This window comes from Panulirus ornatus, chromosome 2, assembly GCF_036320965.1.
Source record: "Panulirus ornatus isolate Po-2019 chromosome 2, ASM3632096v1, whole genome shotgun sequence".
NCBI lineage: Eukaryota > Metazoa > Arthropoda > Malacostraca > Decapoda > Palinuridae > Panulirus > Panulirus ornatus.
The window spans coordinates 83,934,110-83,960,472 of NC_092225.1; the positions used below are offsets into that span (position 1 = coordinate 83,934,110).

The 26,363-nt window shown below is 39.6% G+C and overlaps 1 protein-coding gene across 8 annotated transcripts in view; it reads right to left on the reverse strand.

Annotated features, from left to right (window-relative positions):
• The window catches only part of LOC139757813 (calpain-5-like), a 255,428-nt gene that overhangs the window by 11,337 nt on the left and 217,728 nt on the right, over positions 1 to 26,363 (reverse strand). For 7 of the 8 annotated variants that reach the window (XM_071678680.1, XM_071678716.1, XM_071678707.1 and 4 more), the window contains 2 exons: positions 20,909 to 21,027; positions 900 to 1,039 (listed from right to left, as the gene is read on the reverse strand). In XM_071678680.1, the coding sequence (XP_071534781.1) occupies positions 900 to 1,039; positions 20,909 to 21,027 (259 nt within the window). The remainder of the gene's footprint in view (positions 1 to 899; positions 1,040 to 20,908; positions 21,028 to 26,363) is intronic. The other variant, XM_071678723.1, reaches the window with a different exon arrangement.

Below are 26,363 nucleotides of genomic sequence, written 5' to 3' on the forward strand. Positions count from 1 at the left end.
CACCTCACACCACACATTGTCCTCAAACATCTCATTTCCAGCACATCCATCCTTCTGTGCACAACTCTATCCATAGCCCACGCCTCGCAACCATACAACATTGTTGGAACCACTATTCCTTCAAACATACCCATTTTTGCTTTCCAAGATAATGTTCTCGACTTCCACACATTCTTCAAGGCTCCCAGGATTTTCGCCCCATCCCCCACCCTATGATCCACTTCCGCTTCCATGGTTCCATCCGCTGCCAGATCCACTCCCAGATATCTAAAACACTTTACTTCCTCCAGTTTTGCTCCACACACACACATTATATATATATATATATATATATATATATATATATATATATATATATATATATATATATTTTGCCGCTGTCTCCCGCGTTTGCGAGGTAGCGCAAGGAAACAGTTGAAAGAAATGGCCCAACCCACCCCCATACACATGTATATACATAGGCGTCCACACACAAATATACATACCTACACAGCTTTCCATGCTTTACCCCAGACGCTTCACATGCCCTGATTCAATCCACTGACAGCACGTCAACCCCGGTATACCACATCGATCCAATTCACTCTATTCCTTGCCCTCCTTTCACCCTCCTGCATGTTCAGGCCCCGATCACACAAAATCTTTTTCACTCCATCTTTCCACCTCCAATTTCGTCTCCCACTTCTCCTCGTTCCCTCCACCTCCGACACATATATCCTCTTGGTCAATCTTTCCTCACTCATTCTCTCCATGTGCCCAAACCATTTCAAAACATTTTGGTTGCCCTACAGGAAACAGCATCACCACTCCCTATGCCAGCAAGGTAACTCCAGGAAACAGACAAATACCACATTTTAAACATTATTCTTATTCAAAATTCTAGATAATAATTTTCTTACCTCAATCACAAGAGGTTGCTCTGGTTTGGTACGATAGAAGATTGCTGTTGTGTTCCATTCAGGGTTTGAGGTTTTTTTGTCAATAGGTGTTCTGACTGACTCTCCCTCACATTTTATGATACAGTAGGCATCAGCTTCCCCTGGAATTATGTACATGTTGGTACAGCCATAAAAGGATGAGGAAATAAGCACAAAAGTTCACATTCTTACATCTCTGCATATTTCATAAGTATATTATATGAGTTATGAAACAGGTAAATATATGTACAAAACTGTGCCACACCTTTTAGGTTATGGGAACATCAGGTTTCAAACCTTAAATTTCATTCCAAAACATTTACTTTCCTGATTTACTATTCATACAGTACAGCAAATTCAGTGCACTAAAACATCAAGCAACATATATAATAAACATAACATAAAGCAAATAAAAGCAATTAACTAATGCTACTGTTATCACTTGCTGACCCATTCTTATCTGTTTTTTATGATAAACTACACTAATGCCACTATCAGCAACTCTAATTCTCTTACTGATTGCCTTTCCATGAGATTTTCTCATGATAAAGTACACTAAGGCCACTAATAAAAAGTGTAATTCTGTTACTGATTGACTTTCCATGAGATTTTCCTTATGGACATTTAACTGTACTGCTTTATTTACAATACTAATTTGATTCAAGTGTTGTTTTACTTGAAATGTACATAAGATGCTTACAATGAATTGATGTCTCTCTCAATTGTATTTTTGTAAACATTGCATTTTATTTATTGATGTATAGCATACCTTTATCCACAAACAACAGATATACTTAAATCATCATAGAAGGTAATGTTGCATCAAACACAATAATTGCAAATAAAGGAAATCATAACTTTCAGCATTTTTGTACTTATTCTATAGCAGAAAAATTGTGGCATACAGAAAACTTTACATAAATATTTGAAACTTACTTACGTGGCTGAGTCCTTATTTCAAAATGATGAAAGCATGCATAAGTGCAAGAAATGTATGAAGGACAAATGATACCCCAAGAAAAATTACACATAAACAGCATGCAAAGGAAAATCTACAAGAAAAAGCATGATAAATAATGTAATTCTGAATGCTTAAAGAAATTTACTCTCTGAAGCAGTGTCTCACAAGGATGAGAGATATATTATTAGATATCTTGGGGAAAAATATGATTAGGCTCCTAAAACCATCAATATTTCTAGTGAGCAGGCATTGGCTTTCAATACCTTTCACTAAGCACTCAACCATGACAGTGAAAGCTCTGCTTATTTGGATCCATCCTTGGCCAATCAGAACTATCCCAGAAATGACCTCATCATCCCACTAGATCCCAGCCACCAGCAGTTCGTGGGGTCCCATGAGTGCCAAACTCTCTCCCCAAGCAACACTAAAGTAGTCAGAGTTAGTCTTTTTGAAAGAAGAGGGGTAAAGGTAGGGCAGGGGAAAAAAATTGTGGGACACAGCCTCAGAGAGAATAAGGTTCTTCAACTTTTAATACCAACACATCTCTATCCCTTGGGATAGGGGAGAAAGAATACTTCCCACGCATTCCTCATGTGTTGTAGAAGGCGACTAAAGGGGATGGGAGCCGGGGGCTAGAAACCCTCCCTTCCTTGTATTTTAACTTTCTAAAAGGAGAAACAGAAGAAGGAGTCACGCGGGGAGTGCTCATCCTCCTCGAAGGCTCAGATTGGGGTGTCTAAATGTGTGTGGATGTAACCAAGATGAGAAAAAAGGAGAGATAGGGAGTATCTTTGAGGAAAGGAACCTGGATGTTTTAGCTCAGAGTGAAACAAAGCTCAAGGGTAAAGAGGAAGAGTGGTTTGGGAATGGTCAGGGGTTAGTGAAAGGACAAGAGCAAGGAAAGGAGTAGGACTACTCCTGAAACAGGAGTAGTGGGAGTATGTGATAGAGTGTAAAAAAGTAAACTCTAGATTGATATGGGTAAAACTGAAAGTGGATGGAGAGAGATTGGTGATTATTGTTGCATATGCACCTGGGCATGAGAAGAAAGATCATGAGAGGCAAGTGTTTTGGGAGCAGCTGAGTAGTTTTGATACATGAGACCAGGTTATAGTGATGGGTGATTTGAATGCAAAGGTGAGTAATGTGGCAGTTGAGGGAATAATTGGTGTGCATGGGGTGTTCAGTGTTGTAAATAGAAAAGGTGAAGAGCTTGTTGTGATTGGGAATACCTGGTTTAAAGAGAGAGATATACATAAGTATACGTATGTAAGTAGGAGAGATGGCCAGAGAGCGGTATTGGATTACGTGTTAATTGATAGATGCACGAAAGAGAGACTTTTGGATGTAAATGTGCTGAGAGGTGCAACTGGAGGGATGTCTGATCATTATCTTGTGGATGTGAAGGTGAAGATATGTAGAGGTTTTCAGAAAAGAAGAGAGAATGTTGGGGTCAAGAGAGTGGTGAGAGAAAGTAAGCTTGGGAAGGAGACTTGTGTGAGGAAGTTCCTGGAGATGCTTAGTACAGAATGGAAAAAGGTGAGAACAAAGGATGTAAGGAGAGTGGGGGAGCAATGGGATGTATTTAGGGAAGCAGTGATGGCTTGTGCAAAAGATGCTTGTGGCATCAGAAGCATGGGAGGTGAAGAGATTAGAAAGGGTAGTGAGTGGTGGGATGAAGTAAGATTATTAGTGGTAGAAAAGAGAGAGTCATTTGGACAATTTTTGCAGGGAAATAATGCAAATGACTGGGAGATGTATAAAAGAAAGAGGCACAAGATCAAGAGAAAGGTGCAAGAGGTGAAAAAGAGGGCAAATGAGAGTTGGGGTGAGAGAGTATCATTAAATTTTAGGGAGAATAAAAAGATGTTTTGGAAGGAGGTAAATAAAGTGCGTAAGACAAGGGAACAAATGGGAACATCAGTGAAGGGGGCTAATGGGGAGGAGATAACAAGTAGTGGTGATGTGAGAAGGAGATGGAGTGAGTATTTTGAAGGTTTGTTAAATGTGTTAGATGACAGAGTGGCAGATATAGGGTGTTTTGGTAGAGGTGGTGAGCAAAGTGAGAGGGTTAAGGAGAATGATTTGGTAAACAGAGAAGAGGTAGTAAAAGCTTTGCGGAAGATTAAGCCGGCAAGGCAGCGGGTTTGAATGGTATTGCAGTGGAATTTATTAAAAAAGGGGGTGACTGTAATGTTGACTGGTTGGTAAGGTTATGTAATGTATGTATGACTCATGGTGAGGTGCCTGAGGATTGGGGGAATGCTTACATAGTGCCATTGTACAAATGCAAAGGGGATAATAGTGAGTGCTCAAATTACAGAGGTATAAGTTTGTTGAGTATTCCTGGTAAATTACATGGGAGGGTATTGATTGAGAGGGTGAAGGCATGTACAGAGCATCAGATTGGGGGAAAGCAGTGCGGTTTCAGAAGTAGAGGATGTGTGGATCAGGTGTTTGCTTTGAAGAATGTATGTGAGAAATACTTAGAAAAGCAAATGGATTTGTATGTAGCATTTATGGATCTGGAGAAGGCATATGATCGAGTTGACAGAGATGCTCTGTGGAAGGTATTAGGAATATATAGTATGGGAGGCAAGTTGTTAGAAGCAGTGAAAAGTTTTTATCAAGGATGTAAGGCATGTGTACGAGTAGGAAGAGAGGAAAGTGATTGGTTCTCAGTGAATGTTGGTTTGCGGTAGGGGTGCGTGATGTCTCCATGGTTGTTTGATTTGTTTATGGATGGAGTTGTTAGGGAGGTGAATGCAAGAGTTTTGGAAAGAGGGGCAAGTATGCAGTCTGTTGTGGATGAGAGAGCTTGGGAAGTGAGTCAGTTGTTGTTTGCTGATGTTACAGCGCTGGTGGCTGATTCAAGTGAGAAACTGCAGAAGCTGGTGACTGAGTTTGGTAAAGTGTGTGAAAGAAGAAAGCTGAGAGTAAATGTAAATAAGAGCAAGGTTATTAGCTACAGTAGGGTTGAGAGACAAGTCAACTGGGAGGTAAGTTTGAATGGAGAAAAACTGGAGGAAAGGAAGTAAAGTGTTTTAGATATCTGGGGGTGGATTTGGCAGCGGATGGAGCCATGGAAGCGGAAGTGAATCATAGGGTGGGGGAGGGAGCAAAAGTTCTGGGAGCATTGAAAAATGTGTGGAAGTCGAGAACGTTATCTTGGAAAGCAAAAATGGGTATGTTTGAAGGAATAGTGGTTCCAACAATGTTATATGGTTGCGAGACATGGGCTATAGATAGAGTTGTGCTGGAAATGAGATGTTTGAGGACAATATGAAATGTGAGGTGGTTTGATCAAGTAATTAATGAAAGGGTAAGAGAGATGTGTGGTAATAAAAAGAGTGTGGTTGAGAGAGCAGAAGAGGGTGTTTTGAAATGGTTTGGTCACATATAGAAATTGAGAGGAAAGATTGACGAAGAGGATATATGTGTCAGAGGTGGAGGGAACGAGGAGGTGGGAGACCAAATTGGAATTGGAAAGATGGAGTGAAAAAGATTTTGAGTGATTGGGCCCTGAACATGAAGAAGGGTGAAAGGTGTGCAAGGAATAGAGTGAATTGGAATGATGTGGTATACCGGGGTCGATGTGCTGTCAATGGATTGAACCAAAGCATTTGAAGTGTCTGGGGTAAGCCATGAAAAGTTTTGTGGGGCCTGGATGTGGAAAGGAAGCTGTGGTTTCGGTGCATTATACATGACAGTTAGAGGCTGAGTGTGAACGAATGTGGCCTTTGTTGTCTTTTCCTAGTGCTGCCTCGCACACATGCGGGGGTAGGGGGTTGTCATTTCATGTGTGGTGGGGTGGCGACGGGAATGAATAAGGGTAGACAGTATGAATTATGTACATGTGTATATATGTATATGTCTCTGTATGTATATATACGTATACACTGAGATGTGTGTGTGTGGATGTGTATGTATATACATGTGTATTTGGTTGGGTTGGGCCATTCTTTCCTCTTTCCTTGCGCTACCTCGCTAACTTGAAAGACAGCGACAAAGTATAATAATCTCTCTTCTGTACTCAGTTCCACAAGCATGAGAGCATACTCACATGACAGAGAAGGGTTTAGAGGGAAACTTCCAAATAAAAAGACTAAAGCCAAAAGCGATAATGCATACCCTCATTAGTGATTTGGAGGCACACAGGAATCTGTCTTTCCTGAAGGAGGAATCCCTATAGTCACACAAGGTAGATTCACAACTTCTAAAGTAAGGTACTTGCTAATGAATGTAGAAGAAGAAAGTAAGAAGACTCCTTTTCTTAAATTCCTCTATCAAAGGTTTCTGGGAAAGCTAAAGTAGAGGCCACCTTCTTTGAAATCAAATGCTCAATGCAAAAGCCCTGATCTTTCTCTCATACTTGTTTGCAACTAGTGCCAGGAACAAATGAAGAAAAGGACTTAATTCACTCGCATCCATTTTCTACTTGTCACGTACAATATATTAAAACTACAGCCCCTTATTCACAAACATGTCTTACAGACCTTTTCATGGTTTTCCTAATTTTTTTTCATATTTTTTCCAATGACAGTCCACTACTCCTTGTATACAGTTACCTCTTAGAGTTATCCATATCTGATTTACAAAATTTTTAGAACAATGGACACAGTCTATTTACACCCTTATTTTTCAATTTACATTGGCTCAAGTTTGGTATAATACAATCATCACCGGGCTGACGGCACGATCATGTGTCGTTGCCAGCACCATGTATACAAGGCATGGATACAGCTTATAGTCACAGAGTGCTACAGTATTTTATGCTGTAGTATACCATATGTTTGCCATGCTTCCTTGTCTTAAACCAAGTCACCACCTTTCTGTAATTAATGGGCCATTAAATAATGACTCATCCAACATGAATATAAAACTCAAGGTTTCTTTTCCTAATTTCTCTGAGTTTTTTATGAACTATTTTCAGTGTTCCACCACCATAGCTCTGTTTTGGAAAAAGACCATGTACTATACTGTACATGTATGTTTCTTCTACTACTTTGAATCTTTTACTGAAACTCCTCCAAGCTATGTTCATGTCATTTTCATTGACCATATCATCCCAGGTTTGTCAAGAGCAATGTGAAGATAATTAAAATTTGCAAATCTAAAATCTACCCAGTACAGTTTCACGATTGTCATCTTGACTAGCATTACCTGCAGTGCTAAAAGTTCCCTCTTAAAGTAATGTGTCAGCAATCACTTCAAGTACCAAACTTTTCTCCAGCTTCAACATTATTAATGAGACCCTCATTTGTAGTTGGAACTTACTCTTATATATTTTTTGCTGCAAGTAGGTTTCTCAACGCTACTGGAAAGGGATTACCCCTATTAATTGGCATCAAAGGTAAATGAGTAATGGGTTGTACACCACTTGCATTCACTATACCATTCTATTAATCAACTGAATGACTAAAACATCCACAGAAAGCTAAGGGCAATACAAGACTAAGGTTTATTGTGGGTACAAGCACATGACGCTCTCAGGGTGGTCATTGTACATATAGTTGCTGAGATTAGTGTTTCTAATACTCCTAGCTGCATTTATGGGTGCTGTATTTCTTCCAATTGTGCTTCAAGATGGTTGAATCCTGAATTCTCACCTAAAAGTAAGAATATGTGTGTAAACATGAGATTTTTTGGTGCACTGGGTGCTCAAAACACATGATTAGGTGGCTACTTGCCAGCGCTTGCGGCATTCCTGACAATGTCATTCCACCACTAAAACCTATCCCTGGTCACCCAAGGAAGACTTCTAGATCTATAGATAAACATATGCTTCCTTTTTATGAGGTTCATGGGTGTGATCACCTTGTGTGGGATAGTGCCCCCTGCCATAAGGCTAAAAATGATGAACTGTTTATCAAATATAAAAAAAAATGCAGCCAAGGACTCCTCAGACCTTAACTTAATCAAGAACTATTGGAAGCATATTAAAATCAAGCTTGCTTCCTGCATCACCTAATCAGTGCCCACTTCATTTAAGAGATCAAGACCTAATGGACCCAAAACATGGCCCTCAAATACTTCTGGAACTTGGCAATTTTCCACGTCCAGATGTCAGCAGATGGTAATCAAGGTCAAAAGAAAGATAACAAAGTACTAAAATGTAATGGTGACATCTCTTTTGAAAATAGAGGTGATAAGGCTTTTGTGGACACTATATATCCCTGGGGATAGGGGAGAAAGAATACTTCCCACGCATTCCATGCTTGTCGTAGAAGGCGACTAAAAGGGGAGGGAGCGGAGGGGGCTGGAAATCCTCCCCTCTCATTTTTAATTTTCCAAAAAAAGGAACAGAGAAGGAGGCCAAGTGAGGATTTCCCTCAGAGGTTAGGATGCCATTTGGTAAACAAGTCACATGTTTACCAAATGGTGTCCTAGCTACATCTCTTCATTCTATATCAACTGACTTATATATCTTTCTTGTATCTACCCTGATGATATAATTATCACACGAAACTACACTTGGGTACTTACAGTGTTTCACTTTCCCTGCAGACTCATAGGAATATATATATGAAGATTTGTAGAGGTTTTCAGAAAAGAAGAGAGAATGTTGGGGTGAAGATAGTGGTGAGAGTAAGTGAGCTTGGGAAGGAGACTTGTGTGAGGAAGCACCAGGAGAGACTGAGTGCAGAATGGAGAAAGGTGAGAGCAAAGGACATAAGGGGAGTGGGGGAGGAATGGGATGTATTCAGGGAAGCAGTGATGGCTTGTGCAAAGGATGCTTTTGGCATGAGAAGCGTGGGAGGTGGGCAGATTAGAAAGGGTAGTGAGTGGCGGGATGAAGAAGTAAGATTATTAGTGGAAGAGAAGAGAGGCATTTGGACGATTTTTGCAGGGAAATAGTGCAAATGACTGGAAGAAAAACTGGGGGAAGTGAAGTGTTTTAGATACCTGGGAGTGGATTTAGCAGCAGATGGAACCATGGAAGCAGAAGTGAGTCACAGGGTGGGGGAGGGGATGAAGGTTCTGGAAGCGTTGAAGAATGTGTGAAAGGTGAGAGCATTATCTCGGAAAGCAAAAATAGGTATGTTTGAAGGAACAGTGTTACCAACAATGTTATGTGGTTGCAAGGCATGGGCTGTACATATGGTTGTGTGGAGGAAGATGGATGTGTTGGAAATAAGATGTTTGAGGACACTGTGTGGTGTGAGGTGGTTTCATCGAGTAAGTAATAAAAGGGTAAGAGAGATGTGTGGTAATAATAATAGTGTGGTTGAGAGAACAGGAGAGGGTGTATTGAAATGGTTTGGTCACATGGAGAGAATGAGAGGAAAGATTTGTCAGAGGTGGAGGGAATAAAGAGAACTGGTAGACCAAATTGGAGGTGGAAGGATGGAGTGAAAAAGATTTTGAGTGACCAGAGCCTGGACGTGCAGGAGGGTGAAAGGCGTGCAAGGAATAGAGTGAATTGGAACAATGTGGTATACTGGGGCTGACGTGCTGTCAATGGATTGAACCAGGGTATGTGAAGCATCTGGGGTAAACCATGGAAAATTTTGTGGGGCCTGGATGTGGAAAGGGAGCTGTGTTTTCGGTGAAAAGTTTTTAACGAGGATGTAAGGCATTTGTACAAGTAGGAAGAGAGGAAAGTGATTGGTTCCCAGTGAATGTCGGTTTGCGTCAGGGGTGCGTGATGTCTCCATGGTTGTTTAATCTGATTATGGATGGGGCTGCTAGGGAGGTGAATGCAAGAGTTTTGGAAAGAGGGCCAAGTATGCAGTCTGTTGTGGATGAGAGGGCTTGGGAAGTGAGTCAGTTGTTGTTCGCTGATGATACAGCGCTGGTGGCTGATTCGGGTGAGAAACTGCAGAAGCTGGAGATGAGTTTGGTAAAGTGTGTGAAAGAAGAAAGCTGAGACTAAATGTGAATAAGAGCAAGATTATTAGGTACAGTAGGGTTGAGGGACAAGTCAACTGGGAGGTGAGTTTGAATGGAGAAAAACTGGAGGAAATGAAGTGTTTTAGATATCTGGGAGTGGAATTGGCAGCAGATGGAACCATGGAAGCGGAAGTGAGTCACAGGGTGGGAGAGGGGGCGAAAATTCTGGGAGCGTTGAAGAATGTGTGGAAGGAGAGAACATTATCTTGGAAAGCAAAAATGGGTATGTTTGAAGGAATAGTGGTTCTAACAATGTTCTATGGTTGCGAGGCGTGGGCCATAGATAGGGTTATGTGGAGGAGGGTGAATGAGTTAAAAATGAGATGTTTGAGGACAATATGTGGTGTGAGGTGGTTTGATCGAGTAAGTGATGAAAGGGTAAGAGAGATGTGTGGTAAAAAAAGAGTGTGGGTGAGAGAGTAGAGGAGGGTGTATTGAAATGGTTTGGTCACATGGAGAGAATGAGTAGGGAAAGATTGACAAAGAGGATATATGTGTTAGAGGTGAAGGGAACGAGGAGAAGTGGGAGACCAAATTGGAGGTGGAAAGATGTAGTGGAAAAGATTTTGGGTGATTGGGGCCTGAACATGCAGTAGGTGAAAGGTGTGCAAGGAATAGAGTGAATTGGAACAATGTGGTATACTGGGGTCGACATGCTGTTAATGGATTGAACCAGGGCATGTGAAGTGTCTGGGGTAAACCATGGAAAGTTTTGTGGGGCCTGGATGTGGAAAGGGAGCTGTGGTTTCAGGGCATTATACATAACAGCTAGACATTGAGTGTGAATGAATGTGGCCTCTGTTGTCTTTTCCTAGTGCTACCTCGCACACGTGCGGGGGGAGGGGGTGTCATTTCATGTGTGGTGGGGAGGCGACGTGAATGAATAAAGGTAGGAAGAGTGAATTATGTACATGTGTATATATGTCTGTGTATGTATATGTTGAAATGTATAGGTATGTATATGTGCATGTGTGGACGTGTATGTATATATATACATGTGTATGTGGGTAGGTTGGGCCATCCTTTCGTCTGTTTCCTTGCTCTAATGTGGGAGACAGCGACAAAGCATAATAATAATAATAGTAAAAAAACGTATAAGAATACTGATCTATAAGATGGAAAAACCTGGTCTGTTAGCAATTAACTGGTATGTTGAACATGGCATCCAACAGAATTATGGGAGCTGCAAGTGTTCAGGACCAAGTTTGTCAATGACATCATCTGTGAAGCATTCTCTAGTTGGCTGGGGATGGGCCCAAATTGAGTGAGCTTCCACCACCATGGTTAAGCTTCCTCAAAGGAAATACTGAAGGTTAAAAGGTCTTAACATGATGATCTTACGATATCTAACAGAATGATTTTCATGTCCCTGGGACAAACTGCAGAGGATAGAAGTAGTTCTTTATTTTTATGCTAATTCTTCAGTCTAACTAAGTTACTCATCATCCACTTAATGATAATATTTACAGTATCAACAGTATAAAGTTTCCATCCACTTAATGGTAATATTTATAGTATCAACAATATAAAGTGTGTAACATCAATACACATACATGTACTGTGACTATCTGGAAGTTTGAAATATGAACTGCTCATTTAACATATATACAATATTTACAGTATCAACAATATAAAGTGTTTAACATCAATACACATACATGTACTGTGACCATCTGGAAGTTTGAAATATGAAACTGTGCTCATTTAACATATATACATACATGAATTACACTGGGCTCTTACTCATGCAGTTAATTTATGGACATAAAATACAGCTTCATAAAATCTAATGACACAAAATACAGATGTACATCAATGCTCTATATTCCATGAAAGTCAGTCAGCCTTGGATCTGTTTAATGTGAGTGTTGGTGACAAAGACCAAACCTGGTTTGTCATCATCAATGTCAATTATCCGCTTGAGTCGTTTCATACGTCTCTTATGGCCAGTGCTTTTATATAGCATTTCTACCTGGTTCACCCATTCTAGATAGCATGCAGGATAAAAGAAGAGGATTTAGGCAATTCATTACATGGAAAAAAATACTCTGAATCATTAAAGTTTATGCCACTGAAGAAATCTTCTAAGAAAACAGATGAAACAAATTTTGCAGGGTGACTTACGAAGAAAGAGCATACAGTGATATAATTTAGTTATCATTAATCGACCTAGTCCAATAATACCCTGAACATACACATGTCCCATCCTAATCATTCATGTAGTACTTTACTGGATACAATATCCCTCATCTAGTCCAGAGGCATGGCATCATATCAATCAACTCCATGAACCCCATAATAAAAATGCATCCTCAGCTTTGTCTCAGGCATAGATGCAGGGTTATATACACATCAGTCTTAACCAGTTTCATGCATGACAGAATAAACATTTCTAAAAAGCAGTTACACTGTACAACCTTCTTAGGAAAGTAAGTCATATTTGTCCCCTTTTTGGGGATAAAAAGGAAAAACATTTCTAGGAAAGTAATTCATATTTGTTTCCTTTTTTGAGAAAAAAAAATCAAGTATTCAGAAAAAATTTCAAATAACTTTAAAATATTGCAAAAATATTGCATCCATCACTTTTGTCTTACTAGAATGTGAGTAGTGTAAAATACTGCATCCATTACTTTTGTCTAACTAGAATGTGAGTAGGCATCTTTATTTAGCTTTGGCAATATGGAAATTCATATAGTCATTCTTAGCACAAGCACAAGATGCATGTCAGAGGTGCCTTTCCTAAATGGGCTGAGAAACAAATAGCACACAAGGCTGTTTTAGTACTGCTGTTATTCTTGATCTATGTAAATGACTTGCCATGAATATGGGTAGATGACCTCAAATCTGGGATGCTTGGGACCTGAGCCATGCTAGATGTTTTGGTTTTTGGGTCATTCGACCTGGCATATACAAAATTATGAAGTATAAAATAAATGTGTATGCAATGGCTGATGTTTACTCACCAAAATATGGATGTTTCTAATTATAATGATGGGGATGTAGGTTAAATCTTCATTTGATTGTCATGTATAATGTATATTGAATTTGCAAACAAATTCAACAAATCAGTATACAGTATAACAATTATATGACATTAAAACAACATTGATATGCTGCACTGAACAACAAAGATACATCAGTGTTGAGCACATAGTTTCAGATCAACAATGTAATCAACAAAACTGATTCCTTGTTGACAAAATATTGCCAACTTTATAGACACAATATTGTATCAATGCTGTATAGCCAATGATGAATCAGCTTGTGAGCCCATTATGTTTTCAATATCAGTTCAACAATGAATCCTGAACTTCATGAAACACTGATTCAACAGTCTTTGTCTATTGCAATTGAGCAAAAAAAATTTTATAGTTTAATCAAGTATTTTTTGGTGCGTGTTTTAACCTCCAGCCCTCAACCCCACAATATATTGCAAAACAGCCCATTATCAATATCATTAATATTAATGACAAAGAGAACCAGTCCCAAGACTGATCCTTGTAGCACTCCACCTGTTTTGTCTAACCATTTTGAGGCTTAACCACTAATCACAACTCTTTGTTTACAGCCAGTCAACCAATTTCCTATCCACTGAAGTACAACCTCATCTCTGCCATGAGAGTTCATTTTTGTGGGGAACTTTTGATGTGGAACCTTAGCAAATGTTTTACATGTCATACATGTTGATTATATCAAAAAAGAAATCAAGAAGATTTTTCAGACAGTGATTTTGTTGAAAACCATGGTGAGAATCGTTTGAGAGGTAGTTCTCTAAATGGTTTACAGTTCTAACTTGAATGATGGTTTCCATACATTTTCAAACTACATACATTAAGCTAATTGGATGATAATTTCAGGGCAGTGACTTATTACCTTTTTTTAAACTTGTTTCCTCTACTTATATAAGTTACTCACATTTTCTACTGTTTGGTTATCCAAACTGTAACATATATCATATAATGGCACACAATCAACAGAGACATGCATCACCAGAGACAAGATTTCCATGTCTGTTTAAAAAATTGTGTGCCAACTTCAATACTCCACTAGTTCCTTCTTCCTCCTCTCTTGCTTTGCACCTTTCTCCCACCTCCCACCTCCTCTGCTGTGCCCCCAGATGCTCAATTCAACACTCTACTACAGCAAAACGGGTTAATGAAGGATTCATCCTTTTCATTTTCCAATTTTTAGCATGCCTGGGAGCAGCTGAATGAGTGTGTTAGTGGTTTTGATGCACGAGACCGGGTTATAGTGATGGGTGATTTGAATGCAAAGGTGAGTAATGTGGCAGTTGAGGGAATAATTGGTATACATGGGGTGTTCAGTGTTGTAAATGGAAATGGTGAAGAGCTTGTAGATTTATGTGCTGAAAAAGGACTGATGATTGGGAATACCTGGTTTAAAAAGTGAGATATACATAAGTATACTTATGTAAGTAGGAGAGATGGCCAGAGAGCGTTATTGGACTACGTGTTAATTGACAGGCGCGCGAAAGAGAGACTTTTGGATGTTAATGTGCTGAGAGGTGCGACTGGAGGGATGTCTGATCATTATCTTGTGGAGGCTAAGGTGAAGATTTGTATGGGTTTTCAGAAAAGAAGAGTGAATGTTGGGGTGAAGAGGGTGGTGAGAGTAAGTGAGCTTGGGAAGGAGACTTGTGTGAGGAAGTACCAGGAGAGACTGAGTACAGAATGGAAAAAGGTGAGAACAATGGAAGTAAGGGGAGTGGGGGAGGAATGGGATGTATTTAGGGAATCAGTGATGGATTGCGCAAAAGATGCTTGTGGCATGAGAAGAGTGGGAGATGGGTTGATTAGAAAGGGTAGTGGGTGGTGGGATGAAGAAGTAAGAGTATTAGTGAAAGAGAAGAGAGAGGCATTTGGACGATTTTTGCAGGGAAAAAATGCAATTGAGTGGGAGATGTATAAAAGAAAGAGACAGGAGGTCAAGAGAAAGGTGCAAGAGGTGAAAAAAAGGGCAAATAGGGGTTGGGGTGAGAGAGTATCATTAAATTTTAGAGAATAAAAAGATGTTCTGGAAGGAGGTAAATAAAGTGCGTAAGACAAGGGAGCAAATGGGAACTTCAGTGAAGGGCGCAAATGGGGAGGTGATAACAAGTAGTGGTGATGTGAGAAGGAGATGGAGTGAGTATTTTGAAGGTTTGTTGAATGTGTTTGATGATAGAGTGGCAGATATAGGGTGTTTTGGTCGAGGTGGTGTGCAAAGTGAGAGGGTTAGGGAAAATGATTTGGTAAACAGAGAAGAGGTAGTAAAAGCTTTGCGGAAGATGAAAGCCGGCAAGGCAGCAGGTTTGGATGGTATTGCAGTGGAATTTATTAAAAAAGGGGGTGACTGTATTGTTGACTGGTTGGTAAGATTATTTAATGTATGTATGACTCATGGTGAGGTGCCTGAGGATTGGCGGAATGCGTGCATAGTGCCATTGTACAAAGGCAAACGGGATAAGAGTGAGTGCTCAAATTACAGAGGTATAAGTTTGTTGAGTATTCCTGGTAAATTATATGGGAGGGTATTGACTGAGAGGGTGAAGGCATGTACAGAGCATCAGATTGGGGAAGAGCAGTGTGGTTTCAGACGTGGTAGAGGATGTGTGGATCAGGTGTTTGCTTTGAAGAATGTATGTGAGAAATACTTAGAAAAGCAAATGGATTTGTATGTAGCATTTATGGATCTGGAGAAGGCATATGATAGAGTTGATAGAGATGCTCTGTGGAAGGTATTAAGAATATATGGTGTGGGAGGCAAGTTGTTAGAAGCAGTGAAAAGTTTTTATCGAGGATGTAAGGCATGTGTACATGTAGGAAGAGAGGAAAGTGATTGGTTCTCAGTGAATGTAGGTTTGTGGCAGGGGTGTGTGATGTCTCCATGGTTGTTTAATTTGTTTATGGATGGGGTTGTTAGGGAGGTGAATGCAAGAGTTTTGGAAAGAGGGGCAAGTATGAAGTCTGTTGGGGATGAGAGAAGCTTGGGAAGTGAGTCAGTTGTTGTTCACTGATGATACAGTGCTGGTGGCTGATTCATGTGAGAAACTGCAGAAGCTGGTGACTGAGTTTGGTAAAGTGTGTGAAAGAAGAAAGTTAAGAGTAAATGTGAATAAGAGCAAGGTTATTAGGTACAGTAGGGTTGAGGGTCAAGTCAATTGGGAGGTGAGTTTGAATGGAGAAAAACTGGAGGAAGTGAAGTGTTTTAGATATCTGGGAGTGGATCTGGCAGCGGATGGAACCATGGAAGCGGAAGTGGATCATAGGGTGGGGGAGGGGGCGAAAATTCTGGGAGCCTTGAAGAATGTGTGGAAGTCGAGAACATTATCTCGGAAAGCAAAAATGGGTATGTTTGAAGGAATAGTGGTTCCAACAATGTTGTATGGTTGCGAGGTGTGGGCTATGGATAGAGTTGTGCGCAGGAGGATGGATGTGCTGGAAATGAGATGTTTGAGGACAATGTGTGGTGTGAGGTGGTTTGATCGAGTAAGTAACGTAAGGGTAAGAGAGATGTGTGGAAATAAAAAGAGCGTGGTTGAGAGAGCAGAAGAGGGTGTTTTGAAATGGTTTGGGCACATGGAGAGAATGAGTGAGGAAAGATTGAAAAAGAGGATATATGTGTCGGAGGTGGAGGGAACGAGGAGAAGTGGGAGACCAAATTGGAGGTGGAAAGATGGAGTGAAAAAGATTTTGTGTGATCAGGGCCTGAACATGCAGGAGGGTGAAAGGAGGGCAAGGAATAAAGTGAATTGGAGCGATGTGGTATACCGGGGTTGATGTGCTGTCAGTGGATTGAATCAGGGCGTGTGAAGCGTCTGGGGTAAACCATGGAAAGCTGTGTAGGTATGTATATTTGCGTGTGTGGACGTATGTATATACATGTGTATGGGGGTGGGTTGGGCCATTTCTTTCGTCTGTTTCCTTGCGCTACCTCGCAAACGCGGGAGACAGCAAAAAAAAAAAAAAAAAAAAAAAAAAAAAAAAAAAATATTTTCAAGAGTTTTTCATATTGCTTTTGAGGATACATAGTAGTCAAGTTTTCTGGTACTTACAGCGTATGGATTAAAAACTTGAAATACAGAAGAGAAACTTGAAGAGATGGGATCTCATACATGTCTGACATCCCTGTACTATCCAAACTGCTAAGTAGTAACAGTAATTGCAGAAATGTATGAGAAAAGAGAAACGATCAAACACTAAGGGGAGATACTATTATGATAACTATAAGGAGCTAAACAGTTTCTTTGTTAATCTAAAATGAATATTGAAACTCCATAATCAGAATAAACAAGAGTAATGCAGGAAGTTCTCTAAAATTTATAAGGAGACAGGTGCATGAGTAACATTAACAGCAAGTGGTAAAAGGTTATTAAAGAGTGAGATATGATGTAACAAAAGATAAAGAATAAAACGATATGTTATGCAAAAGATATAGGTTGCACAACAGCAAGGCAGCATTTGAGAGATATAAGTGCAAGAGAAATGAGCATGGTGAGATAAGAAGAGAGAAAACGAAATTTTGATAAAAAAGTACATAATGAGCAAAACAAGCAATAATTCATAATTATTCCATGTGTTTATAAGTAAGCTGGAGGCTATAAACAAACAAATCAGGTTGAGAATTCAGAAAGAGGGGTTGTTGAGGAAGATGGCAAAATACTATTATGTTTCCGTAAAGGAAGAGTGAATGCTAATTTATAAAGTATGTTCACAATGGAGGATATTACATCCCAAACACAATCCGATGGGATGGGAAGAAGCCACTGAAAGCATTAAAACTGTCTGATTATAAATAAATATGATATAGAAGGAAATGGATCCATATGAGGTATATGGATCTAATGATCTTTTTACATGCACTCCAAGAGTGTGCAAAAACACTTGATATGATTAAGAAATGAAAAATACATTAGAGCCAAGGAAAGAAAAGAGAGCAAGGATTATACCAATTTCTTAGAAAGATCAAGAGAGTGTAGAAACAAGTATCTTCAATGATTGTGGTCTGTAAAATGTTGAAAAAGATAATCAAAAATGATTTGGTAAACAGAGAAGAGGTAGTAAAAGCTTTGCGGAAGATGAAAGCCGGCAAGGCAGCAGGTTTGGATGGTATTGCAGTGGAATTTATTAAAAAAGGGGGTGACTGTATTGTTGACTGGTTGGTAAGGTTATTTAATGTATGTATGACTCATGGTGAGGTGCCTGAGGATTGGCGGAATGCGTGCATAGTGCCATTGTACAAAGGCAAAGGGGATAAGAGTGAGTGCTCAAATTACAGAGGTATAAGTTTGTTGAGTATTCCTGGTAAATTATATGGGAGGGTATTGATTGAGAGGGTGAAGGCATGTACAGAGCATCAGATTGGGGAAGAGCAGTGCGGTTTCAGAAGTGGTAGAGGATGTGTGGATCAGGTGTTTGCTTTGAAGAATGTATGTGAGAAATACTTAGAAAAGCAAATGGATTTGTATGTAGCATTTATGGATCTGGAGAAGGCATATGATAGAGTTGATAGAGATGCTCTGTGGAAGGTATTAAGAATATATGGTGTGGGAGGCAAGTTGTTAGAAGCAGTGAAAAGTTTTTATCGAGGATGTAAGGCATGTGTACGTGTAGGAAGAGAGGAAAGTGATTGGTTCTCAGTGAATGTAGGTTTGCGGCAGGGGTGTGTGATGTCTCCATGGTTGTTTAATTTGTTTATGGATGGGGTTGTTAGGGAGGTAAATGCAAGAGTCCTGGAAAGAGGGGCAAGTATGAAGTCTGTTGGGGATGAGAGAGCTTGGGAAGTGAGTCAGTTGTTGTTCGCTGATGATACAGCGCTGGTGGCTGATTCATGTGAGAAACTGCAGAAGCTGGTGACTGAGTTTGGTAAAGTGTGTGGAAGAAGAAAGTTAAGAGTAAATGTGAATAAGAGCAAGGTTATTAGGTACAGTAGGGTTGAGGGTCAAGTCAATTGGGAGGTGAGTTTGAATGGAGAAAAACTGGAGGAAGTGAAGTGTTTTAGATATCTGGGAGTGGATCTGTCAGCGGATGGAACCATGGAAGTGGAAGTGGATCATAGGGTGGGGGAGGGGGCGAAAATTTTGGGAGCCTTGAAAAATGTGTGGAAGTCGAGAACATTATCTCGGAAAGCAAAAATGGGTATGTTTGAAGGAATAGTGGTTCCAACAATGTTGTATGGTTGCGAGGCGTGGGCTATGGATAGAGTTGTGCGCAGGAGGATGGATGTGCTGGAAATGAGATGTTTGAGGACAATGTGTGGTGTGAGGTGGTTTGATCGAGTGAGTAACGTAAGGGTAAGAGAGATGTGTGGAAATAAAAAGAGCGTGGTTGAGAGAGCAGAAGAGGGTGTTTTGAAATGGTTTGGGCACATGGAGAGAATGAGTGAGGAAAGATTGACCAAGAGGATATATGTGTCGGAGGTGGAGGGAACGAGGAGAAGAGGGAGACCAAATTGGAGGTGGAAAGATGGAGTGAAAAAGATTTTGTGTGATCGGGGCCTGAACATGCAGGAGGGTGAAAGGAGGGCAAGGAATAGAGTGAATTGGAGTGATGTGGTATACAGGGGTTGACGTGCTGTCAGTGGAGTGAATCAAGGCATGTGAAGCGTCTGGGGTAAACCATGGAAAGCTGTGTAGGTATGTATATTTGCGTGTGTGGACGTGTGTATGTACATGTGTATGGGGGGGGGGTTGGGCCATTTCTTTCGTCTGTTTCCTTGCGCTACCTCGCAAACGCGGGAGACAGCGACAAAGTATAAAAAAAAAAAAAAAAAAAAAAAAAAAAAAAAAAAAATCTGTAAATGAAAAACTACCAGTTACAGTTAAGAAGCAGACTCCTTCTGTGGACTGAAAATTTCCTCAAAAGAATGGAACAGAGGAAATATATCAGAGCTACCTTTTCTAAGTAGGTTGGAGTAACTAGATGAAGACCATAGGTTTGGCTTTTGGGATGTAGTTATTCCTGGAGTATGTAAGTGATTTGCTAGACTTGGAATCGTACTTGAGTATATCATGAATCATGAGAGAAGCAGGGATGACCAGAATTGTATCAACCTACAAGGAGACAGTAGTGCTCTGAAGCTGGTCAACTACACTGGTAATGAAGTTTAACCTGATGATATGCAGGATGTTGATATTAGACAGCTATGAAAGGAGGCTTAGATATTGCTATAATCTTGTAGCAAATAAACTACATAACTCAAAGTGTGGAAGTGTTTTGGAATCATCACAGACTGGAAACCCCTGTAACAAAAAATCAATTCCCACAATTTGAGTATGTTTGTAAGTGGATATCAGCTTCAAGTTAACAGATAAACAAAGAGGATAAAAGCAAGTGTATTTCTATTACACTTCAGTCTTATGTGCTTGACACTTACTCATATATGCTATTTAATGATCATGGCAGATGGTACTTGTATCAGTGATACCTACAGAGCTTTCATACATTGCAGTAGATTCTTCACTCTAGCTTGCTCTACATTTCATACTTTGGATGCTGTTTTTGCTTCATTAATATGGAAAGTACAATATCCTTTACAGAATTTCTTATTTTTCTATAGTATGTAACAGAGTAACTGTAGCATGTGGGAAATATTCTGCTTATGAAATACTCTGCTTTCCACAGAATCCTACTTTCTACAATGGTCTTGATACCATGATGTGTGGAACCCTTCTACTGTATGTGGAAATATTTAGTCCATCTATCATTAGCATTCCATATTTTTGCATTATACTTTAATCAAGCTTACAGTATCTGGGTATCGATTGCCCTATGCTATTCAGGGACCAAACAAAATCATTTTAAGAATACAGTTATCCAGGTCTATCAAATTCATCCAAGTGACAGATGTATTTTTTTTCTTGGATTCCTTTAAAGGCCTTCATGTAATTCCTTACCACACTCTTTCAGTCCATATATTAACCAGTATTTAGTTATCAGCAGAATAAAACTGTTCATTGTAAGAATATCATAACCCATGAAAAAATTCAAATTTAAGATAATTTCATATTTCAAGCTGCACACAGGTTTCATAAATCATACTACAGCTATCACAGATATAATGTGAAACATAACTGTGGATGAACATAATTTAACTTTAAAACTAAACTGATAATATAAAGTTTGTCGAGAAGCCTTACCTCCAAATGCTGACTGTTTCTCTAGATTATAGGCACACTTCACAGTAACTGTGGTGACAATGGCAGGTTTCTTGACACAAGAATACCAGGGAATCTTTGGCTGATCCTTTTTCAACTCTCTGTGGATTGCATAAAAAGATATGTAAACATATGTACATGTATTTCTAATTTCCAATCATCTGCATACAATACAATGTACAAATCATATAACCCCAAGACCTGTAGCTTCAAGGTGCACTACTTCTAGCAGCATGGAAATGATCTTTGGAGTGAGAAGTTCTTCAATGAGACTACTTCCTTTCATCAAAAGATATTGATACAGCCTCACTAAAGGTGACATTTCACTCATAGTGTAAATTCAAGCAGGTAGAGTTTAGTTACACCAAAATGCACTATCAATTTGTTATACAATAACTCATTAGAGTTTTCTTTTAGTAGGAAGCATAACTGATTTGATTCTCTGATGCTCACTTTCAGACAAAAAAAGATTGTATCAAAAATACTATTCAGATCTTCATTCTGGTCATGCTATGCTTACTGGTCCCAAATCCTTAAATTTAGCTCTTCAAAATATATCTCTTCTTCTTTACTCATACAAGCCAACTTGCATATCAGTTAACAAATTCCTCATGCATGAATCAGTAAATGACCATCACAGAAAAAGACCCAGGAGGAAATCTATGGAACTTAAAACACATTAGTATTGCAGGATTCCTCACCATGAATTTTAGGTGGGGTAAATTTGTGCCCCCTACCCCCCATGGGATGGATACAGAAGGAATGTTCCTTGATGGAGAGGGCAATCTCTACTTGAATAATTTCTCACTTCTTTCTCTTTTACATTAGAGGCTCCAGTCATGGAATAAAGTCCACATTAAGGTCAGGACTCAATTGAAATATAGAGAAGTCAGTGAAAGGGAGAAAGAAGAGAAGGGGAAAGTCTTATTATGTGCCATATAATAGTCATTGGGAAAGACATAAGAGGGTAGAGAGTTCCAAAGCTTCAAAGTGTAGGGAAAGAAACAGTTATCGAAATGGCGCACCCTCAAGTTGCCAACACCCACAAAGTAATCATAGGGTACAGCAGATTGCTGAGTATTATGTGATCTAGCCAGTGGTAGGAGCACACAAGAAGCCAACTTTCAAGAGCAACACCTAAAGTATTACCTATAGAAGAGGAAAAGTAAACCAACAGTATGGTGTAAGGCAAGTAGGTCAAGTTTTGAAGTTAACCTGTGAGGGTTTATAAATCGGACTGCTTTATACTCAGTTCTGTCAGGTAAGGACGCAGAGCTAAAACTAACCCATGAGCGAGAGCATTACTCCATACAAGGACAGAACAATCCTTTGTATAAACTGATCAGTTGTTTGGATGAAGAGAATTTTGACATCTTCACAGTTTCTCAGAGACAGAATTAACTATTTCCATACTGTGGGGTTATCACAGTATGTTCATTGAGTCAAGAGGTGTAATCACAGAACCATCAAAGGAGAGATGAAAGTTGTGAAGAATTTTTGATAGAGAGATGGGCAGAGACTGGGTCTTGGAGGCATTAAACTAAACCAGATTTTGTCAACCTCAATGAAAGATCCTGTGCAAGTCAGAGTTTATTGAGGAAGTTGCATCAAGATGAGATGCAGAATGAGTTGGAGAAGAAAAAGCAGAATTGAAGGAAGTGGAGGAGTGCAATGTTGAGTCATCAGCATATGGGTGCATTTTGTTACTTGTGGAAGAAAAGATATTGTTGATATAAAGGAGAAAAGCATAAGAGACAGGACAGAACCTTGAGGGAAACCACTGTTGATGGAAAAAGGGGAAAAGACTGAGCCATCAACAACAACAGAGATGGATCGGCCAGAGAGAAGCTAGATGTGAGAAAGGGAGGCTAAAAGAGGGAAGCTAAGAGATGAGACCCTGATGCCACACCCTATCAAAAGCTTTGGATATATCAAAAGTAATTACACTGGATTCCCCAAAATCTTTCAGGGATGATTACCAGATATTAGTAAGCTAGGAAAGAATACCACCGGTGGGTTGAACACCAAACACTAATACCCTGACCAGCACTCGGGATATGTTCCTAGAAAATGTAGCACTAAGTGAAACGGCTCTCTACAGGGTCATTATACCAATGCATATACGGAGATGTATTTCTGTACATCTCTGATGTTATTTTCCACCTATGATGTATACCATACTGTATGTGAGGGTTACAGGTATTAAGAAACAAAGATTATTACCATGACATTATCTTTACTAACTGATGAATAACAAATAAATAAAGTACAATATTGTATCATGAATGGGAGACATTTGCAGAATAGTGACAATTGTGCTAGAATGACAGAGAAGCAGCATATCAGTGAGACAAAAAGGGTGGGAGGCAGAAGGCAATGGATATTGTGAAGCTCTGCTACGGCTGAAGCTAATCCATCTCTGCATCACTGAAATTATGATGTAGATAGTAATAATAGAGGTATTGGTGATGATGAGGGGTAATGATGATAGGGGTTGTCATGGTAAGGACCACTGTGGTAAGAAGTGAGAGGGTGATGTGTCTATTGGTTTTTGGTAACTGTCTGCAGCACTGCCAGATGCTATTCAATGGCTAATGTCCATCCACAAAACTGAGTTAGTATATATGAGCAACACTTCATCCCTTCAACATTTCATAAAATTTCAAAATATGGAGAGAGAAAGCTAAATGTAGGGGTGATTAAAGAAGTGAAGTCGAGGGGTGTGGTAATACGCATTGGGTGCATTGCCAAGCACTCCTCACTTAGCCAGGCTTCGCTTAACCTATCTTCCAATACGTAACAAACTGCTCCTCAAATAAGTTACCTTCATTGCTGTTAATTTTATGTTCATCATGCTTTTATCTTGCCTACATTCTTAATATAGTTCTAACTGTTGATGCAGCCAATTTGAAAGCATCACCACTCTAGTTGTCATGTGCAATGCTCCAAAACCACAGCCACCTATCCAAAACCAGGCCCTACAGACCTTTCCATGGTTTCTCCAAGACACTTTACATGCCCTAGTTCAGTCCAATGACAGCATATCATTCCAATTCACTCAATCCCAAGTGCACCTTTCACCCTCCTGTACATTCAGGCCCCTTTCACTCAAAATATTTTTCACCCTATCCTTACATCTCCCTTTCCCCTCCATTTCCAACACATATATCCTCTTTGTCAACCTGTCCTCACTCATTCTCTTCATACGCCCAAACATTTCAGCTCTCTCAACAACACTCTTCTTAATACCACACCTCTCTCTTACCCTTTTATTACTTGCTCAGTCAAACCACCTTACACCATATATTGCCCTAAAGTATTTCATTTCCATCACCTTCATCCTCCTCTTCACATCCTTATAAACACCTATGACTAGCATTCACATAACAACACTGGGACTACTATACCTTTAAACAAGCCCATTTTTGCTCTCTCAGGTAATGACTTCTCTTTCCACACATTCCTCAAACTCTCAGAATCTTCACCTCTCACCCACCCAATGACTAACTTCCACTTCCATGATTCCATTTGTTGCCATGACCACTCCCAGGTATCAAAAACAATTCACCTCTCCCAAATTTTCTCCATTCTAATTCATGCCCCAACTAACCTGTCCCTCTGCCCTACTAAGCCTAATATCCTTGCTTTTATTCACACTTACATTCAACTTCATCCTTTCACAAACTCTCCCAAACTCAAACACCAAATTCTCCAGTTTCTCACCCAAATCTGCTATCAGTGCTGTGTCATCAGCAAACAACAATTAACTCACTTCTCAATCCCTCTACATACTGCAAATTTGCCCCTCTCTCCAAAACCCTTGAATTTACCTCAATCACCACCTCATCCATAAACTATTACCGCTATGGCAAAATGACACACACCTGCTGCAAACCAAATTCCATCTAGAAACATCTACTCTCCCCACTTCCTACTTATACATGCGCCTTGCACTCTTGATAAAAACTTTTTACTGTTTCTAGTAGCATTCCTCCCACGCCATATATTTGTAAAACTTTCCACAAGGCATCTCTATCAACTATATAATATGCTTTTTCCAGATTCATAAAAACCATGTGCAAATCCTTCTTTTTCTCACATGCATTCTTCAAAGCAAACACCTAAGCCACACATCCTCTACCACTCCTGAAACCAAATTGCTCCTCTTCAATCTGATGCTCTATGCATGCCTTAACCCTTTCAATCACCACTCTCCCATAAAAATTACCAGGAATATTAAACAAACCTTTTACCCCTATAGTTCAAACACAAACCTTTGTCCCTTATCCTTTTATACAATGGCACTAAATGTGCATTGTCATTCCCCAGGCATCTCACCATAATCCATACATACACTGAAAATCCTGAAGCATTCTGTCAATCCTCAGGCATCTCACCATGATCCATACATACACTGAAAATCCTAACAAACCAGTCAAAAACATAGTCACCCCTTTCTTAAAAAATTCAACTGCAACATCATCTTCAGCTGCCTTATCACATTTCATCATATGAAATGTTTTCACCACTCATCTCTCTTCACCAAACTACTCTCTATGACTCTCTCACTTTACATACCTCCCTGACCCAAACACCCTAAGTCTGCTACCCTATCATAAAACAGATTCAACAATCTTTCAAAATACTCAGTCTAGCTCCTAATCTTATCACTATCTGTTACATTTTATTTTCTATATCTTTGATGCCCATTCCCTTTGGGAACTCCCTCAAGGGGTTGGCCATGGCAAAAGAGTCTCCATAACTGTTGAACTCCAGTGCCACTTCTTAGCCTTTATTGCCTAATCTTTGACAGGCCATTGGCAGAGGCCAACTCTAGTGCAGTGTTTTCAGAGATTCCTATCTAATGTTCCTTCCAACTACTTCTACCTAATGTGTTTACTTAATATTCCTGCTTAATGTTCTGTAACCACTTACCTGATGTCCCCATTTGTTCTCTTGTATTTCTCAAACTGTTAACCTCCTTCCAAAACATCTTATTCTCTCAGAAGTACACTGATAAAAACTCGTTTACCCTCTTTTTTAACCCCTGCACCTTACTTTCAACCTTGTGTTAATTTCTCGTGTATATATGTATGTATGTATATATATATATATATATATATATATATATATATATATATATATATATATATATATATATATTTTTTTTTTTTTTGCTTTGTCGCTATCTCCCGCGTTTGCGAGGTAGCGCAAGGAAACAGACGAAAGAAATGGCCCAACCCACTCCCATACACATGTATATACATACGTCCACACACACAAATATACATACCTACACAGCTTTCCATGGTTTACCCCAGACGCTTCACATGCCCTGATTCAATCCACTGACAGCACGTCAACCCCAGTATACCACATCGATCCAATTCACTCTATTCCTTGCCCTCCTTTCACCCTCCTGCATGTTCAGGCCCTG